This window comes from Penicillium verrucosum (assembly GCF_028828655.1).
Source record: "Penicillium verrucosum strain IBT 35672 chromosome Unknown utg000001l_segment0_segment0, whole genome shotgun sequence".
Lineage (NCBI taxonomy): Eukaryota > Fungi > Ascomycota > Eurotiomycetes > Eurotiales > Aspergillaceae > Penicillium > Penicillium verrucosum.
In genome coordinates, this window is record NW_026643210.1 from 1,252,307 (window position 1) to 1,265,631 (window position 13,325).

At 49.8% G+C, this 13,325-nt stretch overlaps 2 protein-coding genes across 2 annotated transcripts; both read right to left on the bottom strand.

Annotated features, from left to right (window-relative positions):
* Positions 1-554: 554 nt before the first annotated feature.
* N7516_000467 (PT repeat family protein) lies at positions 555-5,645 on the bottom strand (the record flags this gene model as incomplete). Its single annotated transcript, XM_057213189.1, has 1 exon — positions 555-5,645. One exon carries the CDS (start codon positions 5,643-5,645, stop codon positions 555-557), a length of 5,091 nt encoding a protein of 1,696 aa, XP_057075072.1.
* A 4,904-nt stretch (positions 5,646-10,549) lies between these two features.
* Positions 10,550-10,786, bottom strand: N7516_000468 (uncharacterized protein; the record flags this gene model as incomplete). Its single annotated transcript, XM_057213190.1, has 1 exon — positions 10,550-10,786. One exon carries the CDS (start codon positions 10,784-10,786, stop codon positions 10,550-10,552), a length of 237 nt encoding a protein of 78 aa, XP_057075073.1.
* Between the last annotated feature and the right edge of the window lie 2,539 nt (positions 10,787-13,325).

Sequence of the window (13,325 nt, forward strand, 5' to 3'; positions counted from 1 at the left end):
CATAGCATTGGAGACAACAAAAGGAAATCATAAACCATAAGAAAATCAAAAGCAAAGCAAGACGCAATGGAATTCGTAAATAAATGGACCACAAACAGATAATACAGGGGAATAAGTCGGACGAAATGGCCCGGAGTTTTATACTTCATGGTGCCACGCACTTTCGTAATGCCACGGATATAGTTGTTGTTGAAGTCTTGAGGGCTTGTTTATACACGTGATATCAGACTCACACGTGACATATCACACGTGACATCAACTTCGCATGTTATAGCAACCTCCCACGTGACAGAAGTGTCGCGCATGACCATCACTGAGACCGCTGGTAGTAGTACTCAAGTTGGCGTCTCACTTGTCTGGTAAACGCCAGAAAATTGCAACGATGGGCATAACAAAAACCGCAATCCAAAACAAACTGCTGATCGATCAGTCAGTTAATTAGTTTGAAAGCATATGATGCGTGATGACCACGATTTTCTTCGATAGTAGCACCCCAAGGAAATAAACACAACTGGCTAGAAGACAAAACACAGGGAAACACAAGATATAATAATCTAATTGGAGGAAGACTTTCCACGACGGAAAGGTGAAAAGATGGCTCCAAAGAAATTGACAAAGACAGTGCGCAAGATTGCTTTGAGCCAGCTGTCAGGTGCACCATTTAGAGAAACAGCAGTCACTGACCGGTTCTGGCTCGCTGGACGAGCATCTTCATCATTATCCTTGGGGGTAAGAGTGCTGTCGGCAGCAGGCTTGGCGTCGGACACATTCGCAGCGGGTTCGGTGGTTCCCTTGCTGGCCTCGGCGGCAGGCTGGGACTCGGCGGCACTCTCGACTGTTGGCTGCTGGGTAGCCGTGGACAGTTGGTCTGTAGACGGTTGGTTGAGCTTGCTGAGGAGGGCTTCGCGGTCGCCAGCGAGTGCTGCAAGAGCGGGATCAGTTTCGAACGATATGGCAGATTGCTGGTATGAAAGATAGAACGGTGTTGGCTTACCGTCTGCGGCCTGGGCATCTGTTGCGGAAACCTGGGGCTGGGTCTCAGCCTTAGTAACGGGTTCCTTGTCTGCATCGGTAGGTTGGATATCCTTCTGGTTCTTCGAGGTCTCAGCTGTAGTCTCGGAGTCCTTGTGAGCAAGAGCGGCCACGCCGGCACCAGCAAGGGCGGCAGCGGCAACGCCAGCAGCGCCAGCACCAAGAATTTCAGCACTGATGCCAGTATCCTTGGTAGCCGTTTCGTCAGAGGCGGAAGCAGCGGTCTCTTCTTGCTTAGTTTCAACATCAGTGGTGGAGGGCTGGATTGTCTCCTTCACATCGGATGTCTCAACCACCACCTCGGGCTCCTCTGCGTTGGCAATGGGCTCAGGAATGGCGGCAACCTCGGCCTCGACGGCTTCGACCTTCGAGGGTTCCTCAGTTGCAACAGCGGTCTCCTCGGCCTTGGCATCCTCCTGGGTGGGCTCTTCGACAACCTCAGCAACAACTGGTGCTTCGGCAGCAACCTCTTCAGCAATGACGGCGGGCTGCTCGATGGCAACTTCCTCAACCACGGTTGTCTCGGGCTCGAGCTCCTTGGTAGAGGATTCCTCCACTGGAGCTGCCTCGGGGATTTGCTCCGCGGGGGCAGCAGCTTCAACGGGCTCTTCAACCTTGACAGGCTCTGTGGCAATCTTCTCCTCCACAACTGGTGCCTCAACAGTCTCAGTAGCTTGGATGGTGGGCTCCACATTGGCGGGTTCCTTCACATCCTCAGCCTTCTCTGTAGTTGGTGCCTCAGTAGTAGGTTCTTCGACGTGTGCCACCTCAGGAGTCTGTTCGGAAACAGGTTCGGCAGTGGACTCGGCCGCGGTTTCGATAACGGCAGCAGGTTCATCGATGGTCTTGTCCTCGACAGCGGGCTCGGCGGTAGCAGCCTCGACCTCGGCCGCAGGGCTAGGAGTGGCAGCAACTTCAACAGTCTCTGCGACTGTGACTGGCTCATCGACGACCTTCTCTTCAGCGGCAGCAGACTCAGTGGCTTGAGAAACAGGCTCTTCAACAGCGACAGCAGTCTCAGTCTGTTCAGCAACAACTGGCTCGGCAACAGCTTCTGCCTCGGGTTGCTTCTCCTCGACCTTCTCGGCCTCGTCTGCAGTAACATCAGCAACGACAGGAGCCTCGGTCTTGATGGGCTCCTCGACGGCAAGTTCCTTAGCAGGCTCTTCAACTGGAGTCTCTTCAACAACGGGAGCGGCCTCGACAACCGGCTCTAGGGCAGAGGTCTCAGCAACGGGCTCCTCAACAGTCTTGTCAGCGACAGGCTCTTCGGTGGTCTGCTCGGTCACTTCCTCAGCCTTGGTAGCTTCGGGCTGCTCAACGGCGACTTCAGCAGTCTCAACAGCAGCGGGTTCAGCGGCCTCAGTAACAATGGCGGACTCCTCAGGGGTCACGCCCTTGGCGGTTTCGGCCTCCTCCACAACTGGTTCCTCTGACACAACCTTTTCGGTAGACTCTTGGGCAGGCTCAATCTCAGTAGGCTCCTGGGCCTTCTCGGTAGTAGCCTCCTCGGCGACAGCGGCGACAGGCTCTTCAATTGCCTCAGCAGCAGCCTCAGTAGGCTCCTCGACGGCAGATTCCTTAGCAGCATCGACAGTCTGCTCGGGAACAGACTCGATAACCTCAGCCTCCTTGACTGACTCACCAGTCAATTCCTCAGTGACAGGCTGCTCAACGGGAGTCTCATCGGTAACCTCCTTGGTAGGCTCAGAGACGACTTCCTCCTTGGGCTCGGAAACCTCGACAGTTGGCTCCTCAACAGGTGCCTCTGTAGCAATCTCTGGAACGGCGGCGGTGGTGTCAGCGCTGTTCTCAGCCTCAGCCTCCACAGTTGGTTCCTCGACAGTCTTCTCAGTCACTGGCTCCTCAGCAGGCTTAGACTCTTCCACAGCTGCTTCGGTGGTGGGGGTCTCCTGGACGGCTTCGGGAACAGCCTCGACGGTCTTGGATTCCTCCACAGCGGGGGTTTCTTCGACGACAGGCTCTGCGGTGGTCTCAGGAGTAGCCTCGACAGTCTTAGCGTCCTCGGCAACCGGTTCAGCGACGGTTTCGGCAACGGCCTCGGCGGGCTTCGACTCTTCCGTGGCGGATTCGGTAATAGGCTCTTCCTTAGCAATAGGCTCAGCAGCCTCCTCAACCTTGGATTCCTCGACCGCAGGTGTCTCCTGGACGATTTCAGGAACAGCCTCGGTGGGCTTGGACTCTTCCACGGCAGCTTCAACGGCAGGCTTCTCCTCGGTGGTGTGCTCAACAACCTCGGCGGCCTTAGATTCTTCCGCAGCGGGAGTTTCTGAAACGGCCTCGACGGCCTTTTCTTCAGCGGCAGGCTTAGCAACCTCCTCAGCCTTAGATTCTTCCACGGCCGGAGTCTCGGCGACAGGCTCTGCAACAGCTTCGGGAGCGGCCTCGACCGCCTTTTCCTCGGCGGTAGGCTCAGCAACCTCCTCGGCCTTGGATTCCTCAACGGCGGGTGTCTCCTGGGCGATTTCAGGAACAGCCTCCTCAGTCTTAGATTCCTCCACGGCGGGAGTTTCAGAAACGGCCTCGGTAACCTTTTCTTCAGCGGCAGGCTTAGCAACCTCCTCAGTCTTGGATTCCTCAACGGCGGGTGTCTCCTGAGCGATCTCAGGAACAACCTCCTCAGTCTTAGATTCCTCCACGGCGGGAGTTTCAGAAACGGCCTCGGTAACCTTTTCTTCAGCGGCAGGCTTAGCAACCTCCTCAACCTTGGATTCTTCCACGGCCGGAGTCTCGGCGACAGGCTCTGCGACAGCTTCGGGAGCGGACTCGACCGCCTTTTCCTCGGTGATAGGCTCAGAAACCTCCTCGGCCTTGGATTCCTCAGCGGCGGGTGTCTCCTGAGCGATTTCAGGAACAGCCTCAGTCTTAGATTCCTCCACGGCAGGAGCCTCTGCGACAGCTTCGGGAGCGGCCTCGGCCGCCTTTTCCTCGGCGATAGGCTCAGCAATCTCCTCAGTCTTGGATTCCTCAGCGGCGGGTGTCTCCTGAGCGATTTCAGGAACAGCCTCAACAGGCTTAGATTCTTCCACGGCAGGAGTCTCGGCGACAGGCTCAGGAGCAGCCTCGACGGGCTTAGATTCTTCCACAACAGCTTCCGTGGCGGGAGTCTCGTCAGCGACAGTCTGGGGGATGACCTCGGTGGTCTTCTCTTCTGTGGCAGCTTCTGTGGTAGGCTTCGATTCCTCAACGGCGGGTGTCTCCTGAGCGATCTCAGGGACAGTTTCCTCGGTCTTGGATTCTTCCACGACGGGAGCTTCAGAAGCGGCTTCAACCTTTTCTTCAGTGGCAGGCTTGGCAACAACCTCCTCAGTCTTAGATTCTTCCACGGCGGGAGTTTCTTCGACGGGCTCTGCGACAGCCTCAGGGGCAGCCTCGACAACCTTTTCTTCGGTGGCGGGCTTCTCCTCGGTGGCTGGCTCAGCAACCTCAGCGTCAGGTTCTTCGACGGCGGGAGTTTCTTGGGCGATTTCAGGAACAGCCTCAACAGGCTTTGATTCTTCCACAGCAGATTCAGCGACAGGAGTCTCGTCGGCCACCGTCTCGGGGACAGCCTCGGTCTTTTCTTCCGTGGAGGCCTCATTGGTGGGCTTAGCAACCTCCTCAACAGCCTTAGATTCTTCCACGGCAGTTTCAGCAGCGGGAGCATCTTCCTTCGCGGCTTCGGTGGTTTCAGGAACGACCTCGGTGGCCTTTTCTTCCACAGCAGCTTCAGTGGTGGGCTCAGCAACCTCAGTCTTAGATTCTTCGACAGCGGGCGTCTCCTGGGCGGTTTCAGGGACAGCTTCCACAACCTTTGATTCCTCGGCAGTTTCAGCGGCGGGAGTCTCTTCCTTCGCGGCTTCGGTGTTTTCAGGAACGACCTCGGTGGTCTTTTCTTCCACAGCAGCTTCAGGAACCGCCTCAGCGGTCTTTGACTCTTCCTTGGTGGGCTCAACGATATCCTCCGCAGCCTTGGATTCTTCCACGGCGGTTTCGGCGGCGGGCTGCTCGACGGCAGGCTCAGCAGCAGTTTCAGGAACGGTCTCGGCGGTCTTTTCTTCCATGACAGCTTCAGTGGTGGGCTCGGCCACCTCTTCCACGGCCTTGGATTCTTCGACGGCAGGTTCTGTGATAGTTTCCGGAACGGCCTCAGTCTTTGATTCTTCTGTGATAGGTTCGGCGACCTTCTCAGCCGGCTTGGATGCTTCCGTCGATTCACTTGCGGTCTGTTCCTCAACCACTGGTTCAGCAACGGGTTCAGCAGCGGGTTCCGCCTCCTTGGAAGCTTCGACTGGTGCTGATTCCTCCACGGCTGGAATCTCAGGAGTTTGTTCGACAGCAATGGAGCTAATACTCTCCTGTTTCTTTTGCTGCTTCTTCTTTGCCTTCTTGGCCTTCTTCTTTTCGGCGGGGGTCATTGGGACCTCCGATTGGGTTGAATCATTGGATTGTTGTGTAGAGTCGGCTTCAACCAAAGTAGCGGTTGATTCGCTCATATCGGCCTCAGTTGCGCTTGCAGTGGACTTTTCATCTATAGATGAAATAGGCTCAACTGGAGCATCTGTAGGCAGCACATGGCTTTCCGGAATAAGGGGCTCTTGGACACTAGCCATGGTTTATTTCGTTTCAAATTCGTAATGTCGTAAAAGGATGATTGGGGGGCAGGATATTAAGATGATTTCTTTCTTTTTTTTTTTTCACAATTTGACCAGCAAAGATTTAACGCTAGATTTCGTGTACAGAAAACACAAGCTCACAGAGCAATAGGGTGTGAATATGGAGGAGGGGGAAAAGGCAGAAAAAAAAAACCAAAATCTGACCAAAAAAAAAAGTACGCAAAAAAACCCTCTGACGGCACAGCTCAGAGAGAGTGGGGAAACAGTTGGCATAGGGACCATCTACATTACACCTTACCTTTTTAGTCTTTTCGTCTTTCACTTGGAGCATCTTTCAAGCTTGACGCCCAATCGTTGTTCGTGCTTTTTGGGCTCTTTCATCCGCATCTCCACTTCCAATATGCGGTGAAGCTGTTATCGCCGAGGTTTATTGTTTGGTTTTTTTTTGGGGATTGGATTTCTTGTTTTGAACATGTGCAACCGTATAACTAACTAGTTAACATATAACTACGATGTACATGATTCTATTGTCTATGTTACTCTTTTTATTTCCTTTTGGTTGTACAAGATTCCAAAAGTGTAACTCTGTCAACTTCCAAAAACAAATTGGGCACTAAAGAAATGATAAACAGAATAGGCCACAAGGTTCTTATCCACCTGTCATATGGTTCTGAGTCATTTATTATTTTGCTGTGGTCTCCAAAAAAAATCAAATCAAATATAAAAAAAGGGTGTGGAGGTTCAATTTTCAATAGTCTGCCCATCCGTGGATTGGCTGATGTTTCGACCTTTTTTTTTTTTTTTTTTTTTTTCTTCTTAGGCCCATATATGCGGAACATCACGGATCTCCATATTATTATTTATGTTGCATGTTGTATATTATTTGGATAATTTCTACTCTGTCCAGAGTAAACAGTACAACATAACTACTCCGGATACAGAATACTATTTTGGAATTGCTCAAAACAATGAAAGCTCGTGCCTCACACTAGTAGCTCTTATGCATTGCGTGCTGCGTGTAACCTCCTTAAGCTTGGACCCTCCCACAGAAGCCGCATTTCCGGTTCAAAGTCCCATAGCTGCAGTAATCTGCATCTGAGATCGTCTGCAGTTCCTCCAACTTGAGAGGAATACTCATAGACTTCCATAGCTCCATTCCGTGTGAACCAGATATACATCCTGGGCGGTGTGGTCGGCTTCCCGGTCCCCGGAGCGGAATCCGCTGGATAGCCGTGGAGGGCAATTTAACCAAAAAGGCTATGAAAGCTATGCGGTCATCTTATGGCTTCTCCTAACTCCTCTAAGTCAGGAGTAGGCCATATGTGGAAATTCTCGGGTCATCTAGCTCAATATAGCTAAAAGAAACCTACTTGCCCTTGATATTGATTTACCAATCTGACCTTCTAGGGCCAGGGACAGATAAGGATTGCTAGTTATGATGTACAACATAGGAATATGGGCCTGGTAACTAGTGGCTTAGCAAACCATACTAGGTAGTGCAATTGACTTTTCCTTTGGTACTCAATCTCAATGGCTGCATTCTGCAACAAAGTTAGATAGACGGATTGAAATTGAGTATTACCCTTGCTCGTTCACTCAATTCAAGTCACAGGGGGTAGGGGCAGTGCGGGGCAAAGAGCTTATACATGAGGTTTGCCCTGATTCAAAGAGCTCTACACTTACTACACTTATTACACTTCTAGCAGTTGTCTCCATATTCGCCAATAACAGCCTGTTGAGTCCATGTTTTATACTAAAACCAACAGAAATTAGGGCTTCCTCGTGGTGTGACGTGTTTATTAGGTAAGTGGTAACTTCCCATTTTGGCAGGTGCCCATATGCTCACCAGGGCAGGTGCGATGCAACCAGAAAATCAACTTCAATCTTCACCTTGGCAACATGATGCTTTTTGTATGGCGCTGATAATAACAGATAATACTATTGTGCATCAAATATAGTTGTTCCTCCATGGCTGCGGTGGATAAAGTAGACCACATCAGCCCTTCTGAGAGTAAATCATAGCCTGTCTCTATATGCCTGCGAAATATCCCCCTTTATATCGTTAAGAGCTTCCAACTTATCAAAAACACAATCAATTTTGCAAAGGCTTGAAATATCACCTATGGAAAGTCAATGGATTCTAGGAAGTGCAACTTCGGAGCTTGCTGGGTTGCAGGGTTGCCATTGAAAAAGGGACCAAACTGAAAAAAAAAATTTAAAAAAGTCATCGCCCGGAGGCGATCCGGCAACTTGAGATCAAACGGCACTCAAGCTGAGGATGGACGGGGATCCATGTGGCATTGCGCCAAACGTCGCCAACGTCACCAACGACAATCCCAACCGCTAGGCCAGATGCCCGTCCATCCACTTATTCATACTGGGCAGTCATTTATCAGAGAAATCCCTACACAGCTATCTATACGTAGAAAAGTCCTCTGTATAGTCATAGCTTCTACCATCTTCACATACATCCAAAAAAAAATCAGAAAAAAACCATTCGACTAAGCACAAGAGATACCATTCCGAGGGACGATGAAAACAATCCTTTTGTGGCACGGAGTGTTTCGGTTGTTATATTCATACATATATATATATGAGCACATTCTGCATGAATTATACGCAGTTATTCTCGATAGACTATAATTTGTCATAGAGTCAGGTTACTTTTCGTCCTTCATGATCTGTAAAATGAGATGAAGACATCGGACATCAACCTCATGAATGTTAGACACAGTGCAGGTATTCCCGAAGCTACAAGGTGGCTTACCATGCTTGTGGTAGATGAGAGACTTACTGCCAATCACAAAAGAATGTTTTTTACAAAGAGCACCGGTTCTTATGAGGATATCAATATCACCAGGGAATCAGTCGGAGTCAGATATGGGAAGTCCAATATCTCCGAGGACCTCGAGGTTAACCGGCTCCTTAATCTCCATCAGACCTATCGCACAAGCTACGCATATTTTCTGAATTAATAGCGGTAAGATATTTGATTCATGTTTTACTATCATCCCGTGCAACCGCAACGATGAAATTAGTGCCACTGTGCATCGCAATGTCAAAGGTAAATCTCTTTTTTGGTTGGGTCTGATCAAAACTTTCATTAATCCTGCGTCTAGACACTCCATCAATAAATAAATCACTTGAAAGAGTGCCCTCATATTCCCATAGGTGGTCAAGGTAGAAATTGAGAATGTACCAGAATCAGACTATAAGACCACATGCTTGCCATTGGACTGTAACTGAATCCTTAAAAGGTGGAGACAGACCGCGAGGTGGGATTTCCCCTTTACTCGTAGAAGAACATACCGGCTCCTTTGATCGGAGCCATCGCTAATTTCACAACAAGCATTCCCGAGGTCGGTCTACGAGGTTATGTGTTGTGGCGCTAAACTCAAATAGGTAAAGCTAACCAGAAATGGAAATCCACTTCCAGAATGTCTGTGGGGTAGCTCAGGTACCAGGTACCCGTTTCCCCCTAATATCCACTCTACGGAGTATGTACAGGTACAGAGGTACCTATATAGGGGTAATTAATATTCTCCGAAAGTTAAGGGAAGTTCAGGAGATTTTTTTTTATAAGTGAAAGGTGATACTGAGTACAAAGGTGTTAATGACCATGTTCCACAAATCAAGGGTCCCACACACAATGAACAAAATCAACATGGTGAATATGAATTCCAGGCAGCAGAGTTAATCATTGGAACAATATAAAAGTGGACTATGGCTTATATCACTGCCTATAGGCATGTACATACAAGCTTACATACAGCAGCCCTGAGGCAGATCAGCCCTATCTGGGTGGGTCCAAGCGTTCAGCCCTACGAGAGTTTGCTTTACCCTGTCCCTCTCTACCCAGAAGATCCCCCGCAATATTTTATTCTCATGTTTTACATACACATTAAATCTCTCTAAAGAGACTGTTATAATTCTCTAAGTCTGACCCATCTGAGGTGAGAATGACCTGCTGCCCAGATCTGCCTTGATTGGTCAGAGTCAATTATTTTTGGTCAATCAATCACGACATCGCCCGTACCGAACTATACGGGCCATCAGCCCTATGGTCCGGGCCTCATGGACGCAATATGGCTTTTATTACTAGCCATTCCCTGTTTCTTCTTCCTTCTTCAGCTTCTCTTCTCTCTAGCAATCTGGAGACGCACCGGTTGTGACCCTCCAGACTACGAAGAGCCGAAAAAGACCCGACGCAACAATGGCGGAGACTATCTCGACTCAAGTCGGCCACGCTATCGCAACACTTTCGCAAATTGATTTAGGTCCAACTCCTTCCCTGGTGAAAGATGGATCGGGTCCGCGATCAATGTTTGTGCTGGCCAAGTAAGGACGGTTCTCGGAGAGAAAGCGCATTTCTCTACGCGGGGGGGGGCAACCTACAAGATCATCGTTGACACTCTGAGCATTTTCCATCCGCTCGGATGGACGCTGCCATGGGCCTCACAGCTTTGGCAATGGTATGTGGCATCCGATCTGCTTGCAACTATGGAGCGAGGAAGAAGCCCCACAAAGCCAAGCTGTTCTTTTTTTTTTGTCTACACTGCGAACTGCCTTCGTCGTTCTTTTCTGTATCATGGTCAGCGCTGCGGTCAACCTTCATCGCCGGAACCACCCTGCCTTCAAGCTACTCGGCAATGTTCCCTGGGGTTTCAAGCCCGCGGGAGTGTCATGTCATGCACTATATATATCGGAGCTTGGTCTATCTGAGCGTAATGCTCAGATATAGTGGTCTTTTGGTGTAGTTTGTAACTCGCCAGTCCAGGGGCAGGTTGTAACAGGGAGTTCCCAAAATAGATATTTCAATTATCAAGGCATTTCTTGGCGAACTCCCTTGTTCTGTTGATTGAGTACATTGCTATCTCGAAATCATTCGGCCGTGTCAACAATCATACGATCGACCCATCGTAGGAGTTCATTGCCATTGACATTTCAAACCTACTAGGTCTGTTCTTAGGTGCATACCCAGCTACGGGCTCATTATCTCGAACTGCGATCAAAGCAAAGTGCGGCGTACGCACTCCCCTCGCAAGTGTGATCACTGCCGTTTTCGTCCCTCTTGCTATATATGCACTGCCAGCGTTGTTCTTCTTCATTCCCAAATCGTCCTTGTCGGCCATGGTCATCTTGATCATCCAGTGTGTGATCTCATTACACCGCCCCATATCACCTATCAATTAGGGTGTGTAGCACTCATCTTCTTCGTGGGCGTTATCGTGATCATATTCTCGACTATCCAGACCGGTATTTACTGCACAACCGGCGTATCACTGGCAGTACTCCTCTTCCGACTCGCCAAAGCCCGAGGTAAATTCCTTGGCTACCTCCAGGTCCATTTAGTCGTTGGTGGCAATATCCTCAATGCACCCTAGGAAGACCCAACCACAGGATTCGAAGATAATACCGAGATGTCCAGAAGAGTCTACCTCCCAACCGAATACGGAGGTAGCACAAACCCCCGAGTCGAGATCCACCGGTCAGTCGCAGGAATTTTTATCTACAGAGTCTCCGAAGGGTTCAACTACCCCAATTCAAACCACTACACAGACCACCTAATCAGTCACATCTTCAAATAAACTCGACGCACAAACCCACAAGCATGGGAAACAACAGGCGGTACATCCAGGCCCAACCCGCGCCGAACGCAAAATCCTCATGGCAGAGGAAGAACCTACTTCCCCACTCTCAACTCTCCGCGCCATAATCCTTGATCTGCCGCCGTTAGCGTAGACGTCACATCCGTACAGACCCTCATTGATGGCAGAGGTCAATCTTTAACGTTTCGGAGATCCTGGATGGCTGTCTACCCAGTTCAATATCTCACTCCCATGTCGGGCAGTCCGAGGGCTGGTCGAAGAATGTGGAGGTTGGCCTGAAAGTGCAGGAGAGTAATGCCTGCTCGTCAGTTATGAGTGTCTCTGGGAATGAAATTCAGGTTGTACAAACTAATGAGAGGGATGCGAAGGTTAATGCTCATCGGCGCCGCGGTCGATCTAGTGTCGGTACTGGTATGGCTGTCGTCGATAGAATTAATCGACCTTTCTTCCATGTAGATCTGACTAGTTAGTTAGTGCGCTGAAGAGTACTATGGTTGACTCTTAGGGAATACATATGCTGGCATTGGCCAGGTATATCACTGGATGGTTGCTTTGCTTTCTTACTCTAACTAATACTTGCTCGCTGCCAAGGTCTTCTTAACTAAATCAAATTCTTATTTGGGATAATCTCATCTTAGAGACCTCTGAATCAAATGAATGAGAGTAAGTAGGTCTTTCATTTTATCAATTCAATATCGACAATAATAGTACTTAGCTTATGCGGCCTTGTCATGTCTTTTCGGTCGTCTTTTTATGTCTTTTTCTTCTAGTATCTTGTCCCCTTCTCGGGGTTCTAAACGGAGGCCAAAAAACAGCGTTTTCAACATATAACCTTTGATATATTTTAAGCTAAAACTTCGACCAGTAACTCTAACAGCATTTCCAATATACTAGATGATAGCAAATGATATTTGTCCTCTCACCATAGCTTCTTTGGCATGTTATTCACCGCAAGTCTGCGAGGAAGTTTGTCTGGTTCTCAAGACTGGCGGTGTCCGATCTCGATTGCCTAGATCGGAGACTAGTCCTAATTGCGTCTAGCTGGTGGATGCCGACGATCTTATCTGTGTTAGTGGCTGAAGACCTCGGGGTCAAGTGCAGAACCCTCTCCGCGACACCAATTACCTACAATCACAATAATAACGTGGATTGTATAAAGATATGGTCGAGAGTATCAATTTGTTGCAAGGAATTATGCGTACTCAGTGCCATGGCAGTTGTTGATTACAGGACCGAGGGTAAATATCCAGTTAATGTCACTGCCTCAAGGACTGAATAAATGAGCCCTTGCGATCAGTGGATGCCGTGTGAAGTGCCCGGGAGGTAACCTAACAAACCTAACCCATCCTATGAAATGGAAAGGTATACTCTGAATACCTTCGGTATCCGATATGTCCGTCGAGCAACAGCTCACGAATCCCTCAACGTGAACGCGAAGTACCCGATACTCTACATGTCAACACAGCCACTCTACAACTACATCCCTTCCTACTGAACCAACCATCTCCCTCCGCACATGAATCCTCGCTACCCGACCTCTCGTCCAACTAGATCTGCCGGTCTAATGCACAGCATATCTGCAGTTTCGAGATGCGGGCGTGGATCTCTGAGATCGGAAAACGTCGAAGCCTACAATATACGCAAGGACCGGTGCACACAGTGCGAACCTGCCTCTAGCTCCATCTGTGCAGGGGGCGGTGAATATTGGTGGCTATGTTGTATGTGTTGCGGACGGCGTGGCGTGTATCTATGATGCGGCAAGCGTGGGAGTGGCTGCGTTTGCAGACAGAATCGAGACTGGAAGATATCTTCTTTCCTTGCCACGCTGCCCGCTTAGAGTGTATTGCGGAGAGCTGAGGACCAGACTGCGCTGGTTGAGGGACGTGTGTACAACATAGGCGGTGCGAGAGTTGGTGCTTTCGGGCAGGGCCGGGATGGTGTAGAAGTGCCTTGTTGCTGTGGATATTGTTGCCGGATTATATGCCGGGGTTCACGGCGGTTGTCGTTCTCGAGGAACGCGTTCGGCTACAGCATATTCGATGGGGGTGATTTGAACACTGCGTGGGTT